Source organism: Callorhinus ursinus, unplaced genomic scaffold (assembly GCF_003265705.2).
Source record: "Callorhinus ursinus isolate GAN/ISIS: 27379988/994484 unplaced genomic scaffold, GSC_fseal_2.0 scaffold4, whole genome shotgun sequence".
NCBI lineage: Eukaryota > Metazoa > Chordata > Mammalia > Carnivora > Otariidae > Callorhinus > Callorhinus ursinus.
In genome coordinates, this window is record NW_027397066.1 from 151,227,222 (window position 1) to 151,249,651 (window position 22,430).

Genomic DNA, 22,430 nt, shown 5'->3' on the forward strand with positions numbered 1-22,430 from the left:
ATCAAGAGTTGAATGCTTAACTGACTGAGCCACCCAGATGCCCCCAGGAGAACTTCTTGTGGGTAGAAACTTCTAGCACAGGGCTGAGCCCAGTGGAGGATTCCATTGGGAAGGCAGGGCAGGAGAGATTCCTACTTACATCACATGGTAGAGCCTACAACTCTGCTTTTGACCTTGGCAGGAGGGAGGAGTGTTTTGTATCTGAGAAGTCTGGTAAGATTCTCAATACCTCTTTGGACAGAGAAAGGAAGTTCCAGGATTTTCTTAACATTTTCATTCATTCATTCATTCATTCATTCATTCATACATGCATGCATTTGTTCATCCATCCATTCTTCCTTCACTCCCCAAACATTTTTTAACATCTATACCTAGTGTGTGGCTGAAACACTGGCTCTGACTCCAATCCTTCCAGGTTAGGGAGAAGAGCTGCCCTGGAATGGGGAGGACAACACCAATAGACCACTGTCCATAGCTCAGGGTCTGAGTGGCCTGAGACTGAAATGGTTCAAAGCCTCAGGGGTCCTGTGGGTCTATCTGGACACCAAAAGGACAAGGCTGGGACCCTGGGTATTGATGGGATGGTTGAGACCCCATCCATGTGGGAGAAAGGCAAGACAAGAAGGAGCTATTAATCCTTTATACTTGATTGATTATACTTGTCAACCACTACTTCCAGTGTCTCCTGGATGTGAGAACAGAGCTTGCAGCCCAGCTTCTTGCCAGGCTGGCCAGGGCACCTGATTCTCTGCGGCTCCAGCCTTGGACATCTCCAGCGTATGGCCCTGGGCAGGAGCAGTGCCCATTTGCCCCTTCCACCTCCCCCCAAACACCCACACATACGCACATGCACGCACACATACTTACAAGCATAAGTACACCCTTGCATGCACATGTGTGCACACATACATACACATCTCATCCGCACAAGCTGCAAGAGTGTTTTGTAATCCTGGTCAGGCCTGGGCAGGATAGGATGGCAGCTCTCATACTTCTCTCTGGGTCACCATGGTTTCAGCCACACAGAAGATGTGGACGTAAAAAAATGTGAAATATGAATACGTTAATGGATGAGTGAATGAAAGGATGAATAATTTAGAAAAAACCTGGAACTTCCTTCCTCTGTTCAAAGAGGTATGGGAAAGCTTACAGAACTTCTCAGATATAAAGCACACTCCCTGTGGCATTAAGGTAGGATGGGAGAGCAGGGGAGTGCTCCTGGTGAGGCCTCTTCCCAGCTGGGGGCCTCCTGTCTCCTGGACTTCTGTCAGAGGGCTCCGGGTTGGTGACATGCCCCCTCGGGGCTCCCTCTCTCTACTTGAATCCAGCTTGGCCTCCATAAGCAGGCTAACTTTGCCTGGGAACACATGGAGCCAGGCACACTTTGGTTACAAGACTCCAAAGGCGGCAGCAGCTATGGAGAGATGATGGGTATGAAATGGGTACGGTGCATGGCGGCCCATCCTGTCGTCAACAAGAACATGGGGCAGATGGCAGAGGTGGGCAGAGCAGGTCGCTGGCCTGGAAAGAGGCAGTGAGTGGTAACGTCCTTTCTGCCCTGATCCTGGGGACCACGGTCCCTTGTCAGTTACATGGCTGCGATAAACCAACTACTGCAGCATTTGTGCCCCTGTTGCCATGACGCATGATGCTGTGGGGGAAAGGGCACAGAAATAAGAGTCCAGACACCTGAGTTCTAGTCCCGATTCTTTCACTGCCTCTTGTGTGACTTTGAGGTAGGTACTCGACCTCCTTGAACCTTGAACCCCTTGAAAAATGGGAATAGCCAACCTTGCATCATCTCTTTCTTAGGGGAGACGGGACCCTCCCAGGTTAGAATGTTGGCTGGAAGTCCTTCCTAGTGTCTGGTGTCACCCTCACTCTTATCCACTTAAACCCACTGGTGGTGGTTCTGTCTTTAGCATCTAAACTCAGCCTTAGTCAACAAGTGATGTTTGCCTGCCCATAGAGCACAAATTTTGTGCTCAGCAGAGAAAGACAGCTTTCTTCCACCACGTAGGGAAAATCCATTTGGGTTGGATTTTCATGGAGTAGAAGATGGAGAAACAAAGAAGAGAGAGGAAATCTGATGACTCTTGTTTTGTTTCTTTTAATTGCTAGAAATCTTGGATCTACTGAGTGCTGAGCACATCTCATAATACTTTCAAAATTGTCAATGGCTTTTCATCAGTCAGAGTCTTCAGTCAATGGACACCAGGGGCTCTCTACTTCTTCTTTGCTTTTGCTTTCTTTCCTTTGTTTGCTTTGTTGAACTTAAAAGATTCATCTTGGCCTGGCTGGCCAGTGATTGCGAGTGGGGAAGGGATAGGAGCATTGAGGTTCAAAGTCTTCTTCTGAAGTTTCAGATCCAAAATATCAAAAGTTATTTGTATCTCATACTGCAGCAGCTCCTTCAGGCATTCAATCTGGATGCGAATGGCCTCACTGATGAGATTTTCTAACTCCTGGAAGAAACGGAACATGGTTGGTGATCAGGGCTCTGGGGAAGGCTGAGACCGTCTGCAGATATAGCCCCTTTCACAGGATCCAATTCTGAACACATCAGCTCCTTTTTCTGTATTCTAGAACTTTCCATTTACCCCATCAGCTTTTTTGGCCACCCATCTCCACTCTACTCTATGCTCTGAGAGACTGACTTATAAGGGCTGCCTCAATTGGCTACCTTACCTCTGGCTTTAGGTTGAGTTCAGCCAATGGAAGGCACTGGCAGGAGATCTGAGGCTGAAAAGAGAATGAAGTCTCTTGCCTCCCTCCCGATCTGTTGGCCAGGGCTCTAATTCTCTACCTACAGCTATACCTCTTATCCCATGGTCCTCTCCCACAGCTCTCTTTTTGGGTTCCAATGACTTTCTTTCCTTCTCCCTTCAGGCCTACTGTGGCAATAACCCTGTTTGAGGGGGCCATTTATTACTAATATTGTTCTGTGCCTATAGGTCAGTCCCATAGTCCCCTACCTTCTGATCAATGCATGTTCCCTTTGGATATCATCCCTCTTCCTTACCCTCCTGCCCTCATCTCATTCTTACATCCCAAAGTTCTAGTAACAGGCTTCATCAGAAGGGACAGGGCAAGTTGCTCAGAGAGTGGGCATGTCCCCCAACCAGCCAGCCATGGGAAGAATGGAAACTCAGCCACCCTCTGCCATGTTAAACAGGAGACCCTATCTGTCATCTCAATCAAGACTATGACATCATGGAATCCTGTATTTCTCCAAATTCCCTGCTCGAGCAGCCAAACAGCAGAGGAGAATTTGTGCTTGTCTTGAGGGTGTTGGGAGACATACTTGGAGTATCTGATTGCCTAGAAGATATCTCTTTGAGGTCTCATATTTTAACCTAAAAACTCATGCAAAATCTTACATTTGCCCCAGAATAACTCCTTGGTTGTTTTTATATAAAAATAATGTTCTTCCCCTAAGTCCTTGGGGAGGATTGTGCTCCAAGAGGATGCATTATGTTTATCCTATGGTGTTCAGCATCCCCAGCTCAGGCACAAGACCAGAGGCACACAGTGGAGGGGACTCTAGTCCACAAGCTCCACCAGGCAGGGACCAACAGCAAAGTAATGAGGGCTGGCAGGGGAGCTGAGAGGGGCAGGGAAGGACAGCTGTGTGGAGAATCAGGAGTGGGAGGGAAGGCAGCCCCTCGCATCTGTGGCCTCGTCTACATATTCTAGAGTAAGGTCCCCCAGAGCGGGTGGAGACAAGCTCTTGCTTAGGTTCTGTTGGGTCCTTCTTTGCTGGACATCTTAATGCACTAAGATTACATGGCAGCCTGATGTGCTATTTCTCTGGCAGACTTGACTTAACCTTAGAAGAGTATCATTTATTGTTGTGTTAATTTCTCTTTCGAGATTTCCCCCATATTTTATATATATTTAAAGGAACACTTCATAGAGCCATTCACTCTTTGGCTGACAATTTAGAAATCTTTTGGAACATTTAGGTTCTGGGACTCTCCACCCCAGCCCCAATCCCCCCAACACATGCACGTAATTGTGTATACACATATGCACACAGTTGTACCTGTGTTCACAGATAATGCGACAGTGATGATGTAAGTGCCTATGTCTAGTTTAAAAAATAAATTTGGACTCTGCCAGGCCCTTAAGAAGTTGGTTGCCCTGGGGCCATGCTAGTTACCATTTAGTAAAGAGATGGTCATTGAGACTCTGACTCCTGGAGCCTCAGTGGTCTTAAGACCGGTCAGTGGGGCAGCCTGATTTCCTAGATCTGTGCCAGACTTTTCTAGATTCTCTCTGACCCCCTAGCCCCACCCCTTTGCCTACCTCAGCATATCACCCACCTTGGGCTATCCCCAGTGGCCCTTCCTTCATCACCTTCCCCCACCCCCAGGCCTCGATGGATGAAGGGCACTGAGAGAGCCTGGGGTCTTCTTTAGTGGAATCTGTCACTAATGAATGTTGCAGTGGAGAGAACTTGGACTTTGGGGTCAGCCAGGCCTCAGTGCAAATGTAAACTCTACCACTTGCTAGCTTGGTGACCTTGGATGAGTTAATTAAATTCTCTGACCCTCACTCATCTCATTACAAAAATGAGGACATGAATTATACCTCACAGAAATATTTTGTGAAACATGCACACCAAGCCTGTGGCCCATGCTCAGTGACTGTCTGTCCCCTTCTGCCCTATCCCATGTGTGCAGACAATGGGGTCCTGTCTGTGAATCTTATCCTAGCTGCCATGTTTTCTTGGTAGGAATGGGCATTTGTATGTGGCAGGTTAGCATCCTCCCACCTCGCAGACACAGCCTTACCTCTCTCTTCAGAACCCGGCTGGGCTGCTTGGGCACCTCCGAGAATGTCCTCTGTAGCTTCTGCTCCTGCTCCAGGTGCAACGCTTCCTTCAGGAGCAGCATATTTGTGCGTTTCTGCATCTCAGCCATACTGAGCTCTGCCACCTGTTGCTCAAGGTGCCAGATGTCCCTGTCCATGCCCTCGGCCAGAGGGAGGGGCTGGGGCGGTGCACACACTACCAGGTGTGTGACGGTCAGGTTGACTTCTTGGTCCTGGCCCAGAACATACTGGTAGAGTTTGTAGTGGCGGATAAAAGTGTTGTGGAAGTAGTCGCAGAGGGCCAGCAGATGAGTGGTGTTGAACTGTCCCTGGTAATCTCTGAGTTTGTTCCCCAGGATTGTCACAGCCTCAGTGATGGAGCAGCCTGAGGGCACAGAGGGGCCGGGCATTGAGTGTGAACAGAGGTAGAGCTGCATTGATAGCTGATCAATATAGGTTCTGAACCCAGGTCCTGTGAACCCAGAGCCCACATCCTACCAGCTATTCTATATTACCATTTATTAGCTCTTAAAAGCTATGCAGTGTATCACATTTCCCCTTTTGCCTTGGCTTCTAGGAAGCTCAACACCAATTTTATGCAGTAACTTACATTTATCTCATTTTTATAGGATTATCCCCCCTTTACCTATACTTTGACTTTCAACTCTCATTTTAAAGGTTTACTTCAGCTGTGCTTTATATTGTTTCTACTTCAAACCCTTTGGAAAGATGAGGGTGTAAAAAAGGGATTCTGGTGAGAGTGGATCATGAGATGACAAGAGTGACAGATGTCTAGGCAACCGTTATTCTGGAGATATGTGTCACAGAGTTAGGCAAATATTGTTTCTACCATGTGAAGATCCACTCTGGAGTTACACCGTGGGCAATGCTGTCCTGAGCAGACCATCCTCTCCCATCCCCTCCCATTCACTCCTTTTGCTCACAACTCCATCAAAAGCTCGGGGTAATGTTGTGGTTAAGGATGCAGGACTCTTCCCAGCATATGATTGGGTCTTAACAGAGTGGGTGGCTCAGTAGAGGGTCATGGCTAAACGATGTGTATGCTCTTGTGAACAGACATCATGCAGAGAGAGAAGCAAGATGAGGGACAGAGAAAGAACATGCCCAGATGTAAGGACACCTGGGTCCTCACACAGACACCATCCCTGAAGTGTACTGTAAACTCAGTCAAGTGTCTCTTGCTCCCTGACTCAGTGTCTACATCTGCAGAATGGAAGCTTGGGCCAGCAGACCACCAAGTCACATGCTTTTGGGAATTCCACAGTGCATCTAATGAAGATAGAGACCAAGCGTTGGATGCAGGAAGCGTGGCTTTCCTCCTTTTCCTCCACACCCCACCCCCACTGTATGTTCATTTTGGCTCCTCATTCTTAGCTCTGTGTGGTAATATTTACCTTAAATCTCCCCAGAGTACTGAGATGGTAGGGTATCATTGTCTTAGAAAAATAGTGGTAGATGGAGCACTACTCCACTTTAAGCCTCATTAGAATGTGCTGGGAAGGGGCGCCTGGGTGGCTCAGTTGGTTAAGTGACTGCCTTAGGCTCAGGTCATGATCCTGGAGTCCTGGGATCGAGTCCCACATCGGGCTCCCTGCTCAGCGGGGAGTCTGCTTCTCCCTCTGACCCTCTTCCCTCTCATGCTTTCTATCTCTCATTCTCTCTCTCTCTCAAATAAATAAATAAAATCTTTAAAAAAAAAAAAAAGAATGTGCTGGGAAGTGTCACTTGGATGTAGACTTCAGTCTCCTGTGGAAGGGATGAAGAGAGGCCTCTCCACTGTGCAGAATTGAAGGTTGGCAGGCTGTGTTTCCCCCTTCTTTCAAGGCAAATCAGCAGGCTCAAAGGCCCAAGAGAGTGCTTCCATTTCAGAGTGGTGTAGAGGGAGGGTTTGGAGGCCTAAGACAACTCTGTCCCTTTCTAGCTGTGACACTTGGGCCTTCCTTCCCACAGATGTAAAATGGGGGATAATTATATTTAGTTGATAGGATTGTTATGAGGATAAAATGGGATGATATGTCCAAGTGCCCTGCACAGAGCCTGCTACAAGGTAGTAATTAATAAATGCTGTAGGAAAAGAAGAATTTGCTTCTGCCCTGTGAGAAAAGTCTCTTCTAGCCACATCTATATTTCCTTCCTTCCATCTCTCCATCTATTCATCCACCCATCCCTCTACCCATCCATCCAAGATTAATTTTTCAATTTTTACTGAGTGCCTAGACACTCAGTAGTGCCTTAATTACTAGGCACTCTGCTAGGTCTGGCAATTTTATCATAATAAATCAGACACATCCCTTGCCTTCAAAGTGCTCACAAGAGAGACACACAAGTAAATGTCACATGTGTAAAGAGAAACAGAATCAGGTGAAGAGGAATGTTCAGTTGAGGACAGGGATTCCCCGCTGAGGAGATAATCCATGAGCTACATCTCAGAGGCCTAGTGGGACTGAGCCAGTAAAGATAGCGAGGGAGGCACTTCTTGGGTACGGCTTGAATGAGAGCATTGGGGCAAGAAGCTGCATGGCATGGGTGGAGAACAAGACTGGGTCTGTTGTTGTTGGCACTTAAAGATGGAGGCAGAATATGGTAAGCGTTGAATGGAGAAGTAGCTGGAAAACGGGAGGGCCTTGGAGGCTGCCTTCAGAATCCGGGGATTGGCACTGTAGGCAGTGCAGGGTCTGCTCAGTGTTGGAGCCCCTCTAGTTGAGCCCCTCTAGTTTATAGGGGGGATTGTTGGGGGTAGGGTGGTCCAGGAGGTGTCAGTGAGAAGCTGGCACCCTGGGAGTGAGGAGTACGTCCACAGCCGGGAAGGGCATCCTAGACCAAGGCCTGGCACAAGGGTATACAGGGTATGGTGGAGAAATAGGGGAAGGCCAGCACGTCAGGCAGGAGCAGCGGGAAAGGGGAAAAAAGGAGGACCATGATCTGACTCATGTTGTGGAAGGGGCATTCTTTTAACACCACCACCCTTAGGCTGAAACCAGATTCCTCCCATAGGGGCTTAGGAGGCCCAGCATGGCCAGGCTGCTACCCACCTCCCAACCTCATCTAGAATCCAACTTCACCTCTCACCCCAACCTTCCCTATAAACTAGTTATTTATGAAGCAAAAGTTGAAAGTTAAGTTTACTGAAAATAATTTTAAAAAATTAACTTTGTAAATTTTTTTGTCAAAGAAATGGCAGCTTTGCATGACATTTTAAGATTTGATTGCATTGCTATTATCATTATGTATCTATATAAATTGCTTCTTTGAACATGTAATTTGATAATTACAATTTACATAAGTAAATAAATTACATTAAAATTACTTAGAAGGTACAGTTGTAATGTTAAGTTAGATGTTGATAGCTTTTTATTTCTAAAAATTTTTTAAAAGATTATTTATTATTTGAGAGAGAGAGAAAGAGAGCATGAGTGGGGGGGTAGGGAGGGGCAGAGGGTGAGGGAGAGAGAAAATCCCCAAGCAAACTCTGCTGAGTGTGGAGCCCAAAATTGGGCTAAATCCAAAACAAAATCAAGAGTCAGATACTTAACCAACTGAGCCACCCAGGTGCCCCCATTAATACCTTTTTAAATTTTGAATTTAAAAATTTTAGTCATCCTTCTAAAAATTTTTTTCTAAATTTAAGTTCAATTAGCCAAGGTATAAGTACATCATTAGTTTTTTTATATAATGTTCAATGATTCATTAGTTTGACTCTGAATTAAATACAAAGAATAAGCTTTATGTATGTATAAAGCAGATGTACATACAATATGTAATCAGAATATTTATGCTGTTAAAATTTGAAAGGGGTGAATCATTAGGGAAAAATGTCTAAAATGCCTCCTCAGTATGATCCAGCAATTCCACTTCAGAGTATATACCCAAAGGAAATGAAATCAGGATCTTGAAGAGCTATCTGCACTCCCATGTTCATGGCAGCATTATTCACGCTAGCCAAGACACCGAAGGGTCTGTCGATGGATGAATGGTTAAAGATACTGTGAGATATATAGTTATAGATATAGAATATATATAGAATTCTATTCCATGTCTATAATATATATAATATCTCTCTATATAGAATATGTATGGAGAATATCTACCTGTATACATAGAATATTACTCAGTCTTAAAAAACAAGGAAATCCTGTCATTCCCAACAACATGGATGGACCTGGAGGACATTATGCTAATTGAAATAAGCAAGACACAGAAAGACAAATGCTGCATCACCCCACTTACATGCGAAATCTAAAAAAGTGGAACTCACAGAAGCAGAGAGTAGAATGATGGTTGCCAAGGGCTGGGGGGAGGAGAAGTGGGGAGATGTTGGTCAAGGAGTATAAAGTTCCAGTTATGCAGGATGAATAAGTTCTGGAGACTGTCTGTACAGGATAATGCCAAGAGCTAGTAGTGCTGTTTTGCGTATTTGAAATTAGCGAGGAGAGTAGACCTTAAATGTTCTCACTACAAGTAAAAGTGGTAACTGTGTGAAATAACTAATTAGCCTGATTTTGGTAATCATTTCACAGTGTATCTGTATGTCAAAACATTACATTGTACACTTTAAATATTTTTCAATATTTTTATTTGTCAATTATACCTCAATAAGGCTGGGGGTATTTCCCACAGAAAGTATTCAGAAAATAAATAAAGTGGCTTCTGGGGGAATGGATAATGGAAAGAAAAGAGATGTGGCTTTAGCGTGCTGCAGTGTGCAATGCCCTTTTGCCCCATGTTCTGCTTTGATTCTCAGAGCTTCTCACCTGTGTCACAGAGACCCAGCGGGCACAGGAACAGTGGCCCATGTGTTCCTTGGCCCATCTCTCGTGCTGGGAACTATCTGGCCAGGCAGCTGATCCTGGGGACCCCTTCATTCCAGAACTTGTGTCCCAGGTCAGCAGTCGGGAGGGGCCCAGGGCCAGTGGGAGCCCTGTGTTCCATAATCACTTGGAGCTTTCCAAAAATACAGACCCCTCCCCACTACACACACACACACACACACACACACAGACACATCTCAAAAAAGGAAGTGTTGACTCCAGGGTGGGGCTGGCTTGGGAATAGCTGCTCCTCAGTTATGAGCCAGATTGAGCCCAGAAAACTCAGACATTGACATGCAGGGAGTCATGAAATGCCCAACTGGTAGAAGGACGAAGCCAAAGCCCCCAGATGCTCCATTCTGTTGAGTGACCTTTACGCATGGCACCTGTCTTCAGGACCTTAGTCCCCTCAGAGGTCGCATGGCCACTGGGTCCCCTCCTGCACGGGTATAACCTTTGTGCTGCTCGGATTTGGTGGGCCTTTTGTTCTTTTTTTGTTTTTGGAGAGGACACGGAATATGGCACAGACTATACAAGTCTGCATTGCTTTTTTTAATAGTGCTCATGTACATTACGTAATGACATAATGAGAGTTGAAGACTCCTCTAAAAGCAACATGCAAGCAAGTGCCCCAAAACTGGGCACCGAAGTGTGGAGAGGAGGAAGGGGAAATACGAGGTGATGGGGAAGCTGCTCGCATGGGGAAAGCATCCTGACCCAGGACATTGGGGGGCCAGGAGTCATGGAGGGCTTCCTACAGAGAGGACACTGGAGCCCAGAGTGGAAGAAGGGGGAGGTTGGCAGGAGATGGTAGGGAAGGGCACTCCCAGGGAAAGGACCGCAGGGATAAAGGCTGGAAGCAAGTGGGGTACAGTGTGGACACGTGCATGGTCCACATGGCTCAGAGTTTCTGGGAGAAAAACTAGAGTCTGGGGGACTCGCCTGGGGGGACAGAAGGGTTTGGTGTCTTCACTTTGCAAAGGGCAAGCTTGTGTATGTCACATGAAAGAGCTGGACTTCAAAACAGAAACTGGGCTCCTCAACCAGAGCTCATGGACCCCGAGGACATCCAAGGATGGGCCTCGGGTCCGACTAGCACCTTCTGAAATTGCATCCAGATTTTTCACATGCACTTTTTTTTTTTTCCTGGGGAGTGTGTACGTAGAAAGAATCATCACATGCCTGAAGGGAAATGAAGAACGGTGGCCGAGAGCTGAAGAGCCACTCAGAGGTCTTAAGCCAAGAAGGGGGAGGTCAGCTGGGCATTTCAGAGGCATGGTAGTGGTGTGCAGGGGATGGCAGGTATGATCAGTAAAGGAATCTCAGAGGCTGGGGGACCAGGGTGAGGTCATTGGTTTCTGATAATCAAAGCCAGACTCCAGGTTGGTGTGGAGGCGACTGTGTGTGAAATTTGTGAGATCAATCATTGCATCTTCTCTGGGCTCCATGGAGCCAAACAAACATACTGGCAAGTGCCCTGTCCCTCCTCCTGCCTGGTCTGGCAGTCCATGGGGCTGGGATCACCTGCATCTTCCAGATGTGGATGGCCACAACTGCCTGGTTTGTCAAGGCCAGCCCCTGATCTTCTCTATTTGGCTCCCGGCACAAAACCCAGGTTTGAATCAAGAAGTCTGAGGGCTAGGGCACCTGGGTGGCTCAGTCAGATAAGCATCTGCCTTCAGCTCAGGTCATGATCCTGGGGTCCTTGAATTGAGCCCCAAGTTGGGCTCCCTGCCCAGTGGGGAGCCTGCTTCTCTGGCTCAGAGAGAGCCCTCTCCCTCTGCTGCTCCCCCTGCTTGTGCTCGCTCATGCTCTCTCCCCCCGTCTCTTTCTCAAATAAATAAATAAATTCTTAAAAAAAAAAAAAAAAGGAGGTCTGAGGGTCCGGTCATGTTGAGTGACCTCAGCAAATGTTGGCAAGTGCTCTCAGCTACCTGTCATCCTGGCAGGTTCCCTGTTATGGGCATGAATTATGGCCTTAGCCTTAAAGTCATAAAGCCCAAATATGGACTTCGTCCAGGGTCACTGGAGAAGGAGTCCCTGGGTTGGATTCTAACTTCCGGTCCCAACACTCTTTCGACCAGCTCCGGTCTTCAGCAAAGATCATCCCAAGCTGGCTCATAAGACACACTTTCTTGGCCCTCAGACCATTCTCCTTTTGCTGCAGGTTGAGGAGGTTCCGATGACTCAGAAACTCAAGGATTAAGTCTCAGAGAGAAGCCTCTGGCTGCCGGGGGACAGATCTGTACGTGCAAGTTGCTCTTCAATAACAGGGAGTGGCCTTCATTTGCATTGGCTGCTGGGAACTTCCTGAAGACAGTCCCCAAACCCCTGGAGGCCAGCACCTGCACAGCGACGCAGGCACGGGAGTAGAGGAGAGCAATGGGCAGGGAAAGAGCGGGGGTGGGGTGACAACACCAGATGCTCCAGAATCAGGGCAAAAAGGCACTGGGCTTGGACCAGCCACTGTGGGTGCCCTCCTCCCACTGCCCCTCATACGTGGGGTCTGGGGCTGGGGTGAGAGGAAGGGAGATGTGCCACGTCCCAGAAGGGTTAGGAACAGTGAAGAGGTGCTGATCCTTTTGGGTGGGAGTGAGGGGGAGGATCCAGGTTCCACCGGTGCCCCCTGACAAACCAGTTTGGTGGCCCCTGCCCTGGCTCGAAGGGGAGGAACCAAGTCAGGCTGCGGCCTGGCTGGCTTACCTTTCTGAACACATACCAGGGCTGGCCTGGGATGGTGGGAAGCAGACAAAAGCACAGGACTCGATCTCCACCCCCAACCTGCTTCCTTGTGTGCTGTCCCCTGTACTCAGGGGACATCTCTCTGCTCATGGTAAAGTTCTGCCAAACTCATTCACACCAAGGTGCCAACAACAGTGACAGCTCAGAAGACAGGGTATGCTTTCCTTAAGGCAGCAGAGGACTCTTGTTCGGGGAGTTCCCACTGGGCCCCGTGTGTCCTGGGTCACCTCAGGCTCCACTCAACCCCTCCTAGCTCTGTGAGGCAAGTGTAGGCACTTTACCCGTGAGAGAAACTGAGGCTCAAGGAGTCAAAGGATTTGCTTAAGGACACATAGCGGATGGGGTGGGGAAGCCAGAATTCAAACCCCAGCCTGACCCAGCCATCTACTTCCACGCAGCCAGGGGCTTTCTCTGTAGACCCTTGGAGGTAGACACTGGAAGGGGTCCCCAATCCTCTCCGTCATGGTTTTCCAAAGGAAATGTTCTGCAATCAGTATTACATAGAAATGGATGCTCTGCAGCCAGAGACCTTGAAGATATGTTGGACCAAAAGAAATTAAACAGAGCCCTTAAGGTACTAGAGGGCTCGGCAAATGGCCAAAAAGGGTTGAGCATATGCAATATTTCTCAAATTTATTTGAGGCAAATAGTCTCTCAGACCAAGGAGCATATTTTGGCAACTATTAAACTAGTCTAGTCCTCTCCTGCTAGAGATGGGAAGCTTTCAGGCCCCTTTCTGCCTCCATGAACCTGACTGCTCTAGATACCTCACGCAAATGCAGTCCTACTGTACGTGGCCTTTTGTCTCTAGCTTATGTCACTTAGCATAATGTCCTCAAAAGTCATCCAGAATTTCCTCCTTTTGTCAGGCTAATATTTCATTTTATGCATACATCGCATTTTGTATGTCCACTCACTTGCTGACAGACATGTGAACCCATACGGATGGGTTGCTTCTGCCTTTTGGCTGATCTGAACAATTCTGTCATGAACATGGGTGGACACATAACTGTTCAAGTCCCTGTTTTCAGTTCTTGGGGAGTTTATACCCAGAAGCATCATTGTTAGGTCACATGGCAATCCTATGTTTAATTTTTTGAGGCACTTCCCTACTATTCTCCTGCCTAGTAGATGTTTGTTTTTGTTTATAAGATAAATCAATAGTCACATTAAAGAAAAAACCTACCCCAACAGCAGGATTAGAAAGATTTTGTTGACCTTGTAAAGATTTCCTCACTGTTCACTATCCTGGGACTCAAAGGGTAAATATAGGGCCATGTATTTTAGACTGTCATAGGCTTTTGTTGAAACTCTTCTCTTTGCCCCCAGTGGTCCCCCAACCTCATCTGCTTAGCACACGCACCCCCTCACTGTTCCTCACCCCCGTTCCTCAAGAAGTTGATGTGCTTTTTTTTTCATTAAAAAAGGAAGTGTTTTTATTTTTTTAAGTTTTTATTTAAATTCCAGTCAGTTGACATACAGTGTTATATTAGTTTCAGGTGTACAATATAGTGATTCAACACTTCTATACATCACCTGGTGCTTGGTACTCATTGCAAGTGCCGTCCTTAATCCCCATCACCTATTTCACCCAATCCCCACCTACCTCCCCACTGGTAACCATCAGTTTGTTTTCTATACTTAAGAGTCTGTTTAAGAAGTTTGCATGCTTAATGCTAAATAGCTTTGGCAAGAAGAACGGACTCTGGGGCCAGAAGATCTCAAGGTTATTGATGGCTCTGCCCTTTACCGTGTGATAATTTGCAATTTACCTAAACTCTCTGAACCTCAGCTGCCTCATTGTAAAATGGGTACAGAGTACCCACCCACCTACAATTTCTGTGAACATTAAAGAGATGATCTATGAGGAGAGCTCAGCACATAGGGACGGCTGAGTGGATATCCCATCTTCCCCATCCCCTAGCACAGTGCCCTGGCAATGTTTGCTGGAGAATGGCTGAGTGAGTCAGGTGGATTAGACTGATTCAGGGAGGAAGCTTGGAGGGCAGAAGTCTTCAGGCAGAAGGCTCAAAGAGACCTATTCCAATTCAGCAGCCAGAAGAACTTTCTAGAAGACAGAGTTTTATTGGTGGAGCAGTCTAGTCTTGAGGAGTGAGGAGGCTTTTGGCTGGGGAGAGGATTCTTGAATAATGTGTGTGTGGTGGTGTTGGTGGGGCTTGAGTCAGGTGATCTCTTGGGTCCCTTTTTGATTCTAAGAAGTTGTGGTGATTTCCATAGAGCTGACAGTCTTCCATAGCCACATCGAAGGGTGCTGTGGGTGCCTCATGGCCAAGCTCTGCAGCTGTCTCAAGTTTACTGAAGGGAGACCTGACTTTGGATCTTCATCATCATCCTTGTCATCATCCCTGAGTTGAAAATGACTAAGTAATCCCATGGTCTCAGGGACATGGGGCTGTACCTAGACTAAAAATAGGCTATTTCACACCCGTGCCTTGTCCCCTCTGGTGTTGGGGCGCTCTGAGACTGACCAGCCTGTCCAGCTGACTGGTAAAGGACATGGGAAGTTAGAGGTAGAGTGTGAGGTCACTCCAAAGGGCCAGAGGTCAGTTTTGAGGGCACCAGTACCACCTGCCCACACACAGGTGGCACATCTGGGCCAGAACACATTAGCCAAAGGACACAGCTCCTCTTCTCAGCTGGGCCTGCACCACCCATGACCTTGGAACCTTCCTGCTGGGGGGCAGGATCCCAGGCGCATGCTGTAACTCCAGGTGACCCAGTTAGGAGCTCCGCCCCCAGGTGTTCCATACCTGCTTCTCCCAGGTGCTCAGCTCTTGCTGCACGCCAGCAGTCTCATTCCGCTCACCACGGGGTGCCCTCCTGGGCTTCATGCTCCTCAGACCCGCATGTGCCCCTTGACCAAAGATCCCTTTGGTCAAGATGGAATGTCACATGACAAGACATGTGCTCTGCTGTCAGACAGACCTGGGTTCAAATCCCAACTCCATCTACTGGAGGTGTGACCTGGGCCAAGTTACTTCAGCTCTCTGGGCCTCAATTCCTCATCATTAAAATAATGTCTATGATGCAAGATCACAGTGAGGATTATAGATGCTACACGTGAAAATGCCGGGATCGTAGATTCCCCACTGTTCCTCCCTCTACAGGATGTGGGTCCCTCAGGGAAGGCTGAGGGAGGTTTCTATGGCACATCCTTGATTTCAGGCCCACTAACAGTCTCACCTGGAGCGCTGTGACCTGAGTGTACGGGCCGAATTAACAATGTCCCCCATAATTCAAATGTTGAAGTCCTAACCCCCTGTGCTTCTGGATGGGACTGCACTTGGAAATAGAGTCTTAAAAGAGATAATTCAGGTTAAATGAAGTCACGTGGGTGGCCCTAATCCAATATGACTGGTTTCCTTGTGAAAAGAGGAGATTAGGACACACACACAGGAAAGGCCATGTGAGGTGACCAGGGAGAAGGTGGCCGTCTACAACCAACCCTGCTGATACCTCAATCTCGACTTCTCCAAACTGGGAGAGCATAAATGTCTATTGTTGAAACTGCCCAATCTGAGGTACTTTGTTAACGGCCCCAGCAGACTGATTCTCTCATGGAGCTCTCTCTGAAAGGGCAGTTGCCCATTTGTCCCAAGAAATGCTCTCTCAAGATTTCGATCCATGGCCTTTGTGGAAGCTTCCACTCTCCAGCAACAAAGAAGTTGCCGCCAAAGGCCCCTCCTCAGGGTCTAGTGGGAGAGGCATGGGTTTCAGGCTGCCCTGGAGAAGGCTGCTGGAGAAGCTACTTTCCAGGACTAGTGAAGATGCATTTTCTCTTGGCTTGGGCTGGTCCTGAATGCTTGGATGCTCTCCGACGTGGGGTGGGTACTCAGGGGCTGGTGGAGTAGACCCTGGGCATGGCCACGAGTGTTCTGGTAGGAAGAGATTGTGCAGGGTAGCTTGGGGGCAGTAATGCCTCCTGCCAGCTCCAGGCCGCTGGGAGCAGATGGTGTGGCTGCCTTCTATCCTGTGGCTGCCTTTTATCCTGTGGCTGCCAAGATGATATTTCCTGGAGAATCAGGAGTGGCCACGGATGGAACTACAGATAGGGTGCTATGACCCACTGGGCACCCCTCTGACTACTTCATGCCTCCACCAACTGGTCAGCAAGGCCCACTTCCTCACAGGGGGGTCCTCACCGGGCCCCAGGATATGGAGCCAAGCCAGAAGGAAAGAGGTTATTTAGCCCAGATGTGTAGGGAAAACACCAGAAAGTGAAGCCTGAGGCAAGAGAGTCTGTCCCCCTCCCACCTCTCACGTGCTGCAACATGCCAGTCAGAGATAGGATACACAGGGTCCTCTGGGTACCCCAAATCTCTGCCACTCCCGGATGCAAAGTTGGAGACCGCAGCGTTCCCATATGCCCCAACACCTCTTTCCTCTCCTTTACCGGAGACTCAACAGGGTGTGCAAAATCTGCCCACTTCCTGCGATTTCTTCCCATTAGGATGGAGCTGGCAGCTAATTGTTTCTCTATGCTGTGCCTGGTGACTTCACTCCAGGCCCCATGGACACAGCAGGGTGGGATCTGCCGAGGGCTTCCTGCAGGCTGGCAGAGTAGGTGAGGTCAACAGGACTCTCTCTTTTGGCCTGTGGTTGAGACCAGAACATCCTGGTGAACCATTGGCCAGGACAGAATCAGCTTGTGCTTTTGAATAAAGGGCAGCCCTTTCCCTCCTGGTACCAAGGCCTGCTTGGGCCAGGAGATAAGCCAGGCTGGCAGCAGTCCTGTCAAGGCTCTGAATCACTGTTGTACAAACATAAGCCTCCTTAAACGCTATCTGCCAGCTTTGTTATCTAGTATGCAAACAGAAATCAACCATCCTTAGCCTCAGATTAACAACAACAACAACAACAACAACAACAACAACAACAGCAATGACAAAAAGAAATCCCCTGAGAAGCTCCCTTCCAAGAAGAGTGACAGTCTACTGTGGACATTAGTTGGAAGAGAGCTTACATGTGAGCTGGCCGGCCAGGGGGACTCCACTGTCTGCATCCTGCACCCCACCACTTGTGATAGGTGGGATGTGTATCCCTGAGCAGGGGCAGGGTGGGATATGAGATGGGAAGGGCTACAACTCTTTTGGGACCTGACCTGTTGTCTTACCAGCTTTTCCTGCCCCTTGCTGCCTGGATCCCCTAACAAGGGTAGTGAACAGATGCCTTCCCCGTCATGCTGTTGGGCAGTGGCGCATCTTCACATGCGTGAACTTAGGGCTGATGTAGGAGAGTCTGAGACTGGCTCTGGGTGGCAAAGTCTGGGGCCCTGGAGGGTGTGGGAGTGTGAGAAGGCCCTGGGCTCTGAGATCAGCACAGGGGGCATCTCAGAGGTGGTGGACAGCATCAGTGCACAGGGCCTTGGCAGGGGCAGGCTGAACAGAGAGAACATTTGGAAACACCCTCTGGAAGATGGAACTGATGTCAGATGCCCCTTTGGCCAGCTGGACACTGGCTCAGTTGGCCCCCACTGGGGTTAGGTCTCAGGTTAGGAGGGGAATTTACCCAGAGCTGGTAGGCACAGGAAGGATATATGGGCCAACTCCTGAGAGAATGTGGTCTAGACCTAGGTAGTGTGGCTCAAACAACACGAGGCGGGAGAGAAAGGGAAGATCAAGTTTGGGTTGGGAATTGGGTAGAATGGGATCAGAACTAAGTCAGTAAAGGCAAGGGTTTGGGAAACAAAGCCAAGAGGAGCAAACCAGGCACCCTCAATGAACAATGATGAAGGGCTGCCTCCTGCTACAAGGGTAAGGCCTACATTTCTGGACGGACAGTGGAGCCCATGGGAGTGGCTGAAACACCTGAGGAATGGGTATTATAATAATAGCCAACCACTTGCACATTCACAGGGCTTCCTATGTGCCAGTCCCTGTTCCAAGTGCTTTACATAAATGAACTCATCTAATCCTTGCAATGATCCCATGAAGTTGGTGCCATTCCTGTCCTCATCTTGTCCTCACGGTCATCTGAAGCACAGGGAGGTTAAGGGACTCTCAGAAGGTCACCCAGCAAGAAAATGGTAGAACCAGGATTTGACCCAGGGCTCCAAGAATGGTGAGGACCAGTCCAGCCTGAGACTGGGGTTGACTGTAAAGTGAGGAGGAAAATCCCAGGGAAGAAGGAAGCTTCAGCTGAAATTCTATCCCCTGTCTCCAGAGTACTGATGAACTTGTTCATGCTCTTGCAAATGTCCCTGTACTGGATTTCTGAGAAGCACTGTGGGCATGGCTGCCATGGAGATGCCATCTGGGCCAGGCTGACCATCTTCAGGAGCAACAGGAATCATCCTGAATGGCACCACAGGGGGCCCAAGGTGAGCTGGACCTAGCTCAGGAAGCCTCGTCTACTGTGGCTCTGTATCCACTGGTGCTCCCGCCATACCCCATCGCCAACTCCCCGCAAAGCACAGCCAGCCTGGTATCGCTCTCAAGAGTCGGCACTTACAACGAGTCAATTACCTGGGAGCAGGGTTGGAAATAGTCTTGTCTGCCTCTTTCTTGCCTCCCTACTTCCCAAACAAGTCTGCCAGTTTCCTTTACCTCCTGGGCTTGCCTCTGGCTGAAGTGGGGCTCTCAGCCCATTGTCCTGCCCCACTCCCTGTGATGCAGTGTCAGCTGGGTTAGTGTTGGCATCTGAGGAGAAAGGGCCTCGGATGGTCTCTGCTAACCTTGGGAGGGAGCTGATGCTACTTCTGTACATGTGGAGGCTGATCCCTCCTGGGTGCTGCATCAACGTGCATGCAGCCACATCTTATCATACCAGCTCTGAACCACATCACTCTCTCAAGTCTTGGGTCTTTGTCCCTGCAGTCTCCTCCTAAGAATAACAGCTAACTCTCACTGAGTCCTTACTAGGCACCAAATGCCACGTTACGGGCTTTATGTTTGTAACCTCATTTAATCCTTAAAACAATCCCAGGAAGTGGGTGTTCTTGCTTTTTCCATTTTTTTTCAATGTGTAACCAGAGGCTCAGAGGTGATGTGACTTGCCCAGGACCATACATCCAGTAAGGGACTGAACTAGGATTGGAATATTCCCTTTGAATGCTAAGCCTCCTGATGGATTCCGTCTTCAGTGAGTTAGATTTCAGCATGAGGGGCCCCCCCAAGAGTTTGTTCCTATTCAGTGTTTGTACCAACCATGCTTCTCAAATTTTGAGATGATTTAAAGGTAAGAGGAAGAACTTGTAAGCCGGAGAGCCCAGGATCAAGATTTTTTAAAAGATAGCAGGAGGAAGGAAAGATGGACAACACTGACAAGATGGAGTCAGTGGGGATAACTGTAAAGTCTTGCATGTACAATCAAAATTGCACAAGGGCAGGATGGGAAAAATGGTTCCCATGTGGAACTGCCTTCCCAATATAAATCAATGTGACTTTGATGTTGATAAAATAAACGTACCCGTAGGCTATATAAACAGGAACATCATCACCAGGACAGAGGAGGTGATAAAATCCCTAATAACTTCACTGATCAAATTGCAGACTGTTTGGTGTTTGGATTTGGATGACGTATTTTCAGAACAATATTGACAAATATAAGTATGCTCAGAGAAAGGCAGAAAGAGGGCAGTGGTTGGGAGGTAGGGGGAAATGGTCTATGGAAATGATGCCATATTAAGAATGACAAAGACAACTGGGGCTGTCTAGTCTAAATGTAAAGACATGATAGTCACATTATATAAGCCTCATGAGATATCTGCAGGGCCTGCATTCTGGTTCTAGAGGACAGACTTTGAGCATTCGAGTAAAAGGTGCAGAAGGCAGATGTAGCTAGATATATACAGGAACTTCCAAATGACAGCAGTGGTTAGACAAAGGAATGAATTGCCTCAGAAGGAGGGAGCACCCTGTTGCTTGGAGGGTGTCAGCAGAGACTGGAAGAACCTTGTTGGCTGGTTGCCGGGGCTCCCTGCTGTAGAGGGACTTAAGCTTCCAGATCACCAAATGCCCTTCCAACTGCAAGGTTTTAGAAGTCCACAAGGCATAGCTAGGCTGTGCTGGCAAGTTATGCGATAACCAGAAAGGCTGTATGATCTAATCTCCTGAGTTTGAAGTTGGGTTTGCATCATCATTGACTGTTTTTCATGGAATCAGCCTGTGGAAGGCTCTGATGGAAACTTGAAAGAACCCGAATTCCCACCTGCTTGGGGTTGACATTCTTCTTCCTTCTCATCAGTGTTTGTTCTGGCCATGAGCCACTGCAGAGCTCAGCCAACAGGGTTGAACTCTGGTACCTGTGCATTGCTGTGAGCAGCAGGGAACAGGACCTAGAGGGATGCCAGGAAGGACCCAGGGGTGGGGGTTGGGTGGGGGGCTGGGGTGGGATGAAGTTTCCCAAGGATCTCTGAAGCCAGCCCCGGAGCTCAAGCCTTCAGACTGGGATCACTGGTTTGGAGGAGAGAAGTGGAAGGAAGGGCACATGAGCAGTGCAAGAAATAAAAAAGGCTGATCCACGTGCACACAAGATGTGTGATTCAGTGCCAGCCACTAAATGGCTTGAAACAGAGGAGTGATGGGATTTTATTTGTGCCTGAACAAAATCACTGTGCTGGGCACCTGGGTGGCTCAGTTGGTTAAGCGACTGCCTTCGGCTCAGGTCATGATCCCGGAGTCCTGGGATCGAGTCCCACATCAGGCTCCCAGCTCAGTGGGGAGCCTGCTTCTCCCTCTGACTCTCTCCCCTCTCATGCTGTTTCTCTCTCGCTCGCTCTCTAATAACTAAATAAAATCTTTAAAAAAAAATCACTGTGTTGGTCAGTGAAAGCGTGCAGTACAAGATTTGAAAGCAGTGGGCCGGTCAAAAGATGGAGGTGGGTTAGAAACAGTGGTGGACAAGGAGCTAGTGAAAAGTGGTGAGATTAGGGAGGGACATCAAGGTACGGCTGCTCGGACTGGTGGGTGAGTTCTGGGCACATAAGGGATGGGGATATTATGTATAAGGAACAGGGCATCATGTGTCCTATTTGTATGGCAGCTGTTAGAGACCTTGGGCAGAAGTCCAGAGGAGGACCCCAACTATGCCACATCTTAAAACAATATTATACTTAAAAATATTTCAAAATAAAGAAATACAGAAAAGTTCCAAAAAGAGTACATAATCAAGGCAGTGTGGTATTGACAAAGAATAGACAAATAGATGAATTGGGCAGACACAAGAGAGAGCCCAGAAATAGACCCACACGAATATAGGCGACTGATATTTAACCGAGGAGCAATGGAGCCAAGATAATCTTTTCAACAAATGGTGCTGGAACAACTGGACATCCCCATGTAAAAAAAAAGAAGCTAGATACAGACCTCACTCCCTTCACAATAATTAACTCAAAATGGATCACAGGTCTAAATCTAAAATACAATACTATTAAACTTCTAGAAGATAACATATAAAAAACCTAGATGACCTTGGGTTTGGTGATGACTCTTTTAGATACAACACAAAGACATGGTCCATGAAAGAAGAACTGATAATTTGGACTTCTTTAATGGGACTGGAAGAGATTATGCTAAGTGAAATAAGTCAAGCAGAGAAAGTCAATTATCATATGGTTTCACTTATTTGTGGAACATAAGGAAGAGCGTGGAGGACATTAGGAGAAGGAAGGGAAAAATGAAGGGGGTGGGAATCGGAAGGAGAGATGAACCATGAGAGACTATGGATTCCGGGAAATAGACTGAGGGTTCTGGGGGGGGGGGGGATATGGGTTAGCCTGGTGATGGGTATTAAGGTGGACATGTACTGCATGGAGCACTGGGTGTTAGACACAAACAATGAATCATGGAACACTACATCAAAAACTAATGATGAAACGTATGGTGATTAACATAATAAAAAAAGGAAAAAAAATCCTAATGATGTAATGTATGGTGATGAACATAACATAATAAAATAAAATAAAATAAATTAAAATTTCTGCAAAAGACATTGTCAAGAAAATGAGAAGACAAGCCACAGACCGGGAGAAAATATTTGCAAAAGACACACTTGATAAGGGACTATTATCCAACACGGACCAAG

General features: G+C 47.8%; 1 protein-coding gene across 1 annotated transcript in view; it reads right to left on the reverse strand.

The window, feature by feature from the left end:
- Window positions 1–2,094: 2,094 nt before the first annotated feature.
- The window catches only part of CUNH8orf74 (chromosome unknown C8orf74 homolog), a 43,174-nt gene continuing 22,838 nt past the window's right edge, over window positions 2,095–22,430 (reverse strand). The window contains exons 3-4 of the mRNA XM_025873993.2: window positions 4,797–5,200; window positions 2,095–2,465 (exon numbers count right to left, since the gene is read on the reverse strand). Of these exons, the coding sequence (XP_025729778.1) occupies window positions 2,226–2,465; window positions 4,797–5,200 (644 nt within the window). The 3' untranslated portion in view covers window positions 2,095–2,225. The remainder of the gene's footprint in view (window positions 2,466–4,796; window positions 5,201–22,430) is intronic.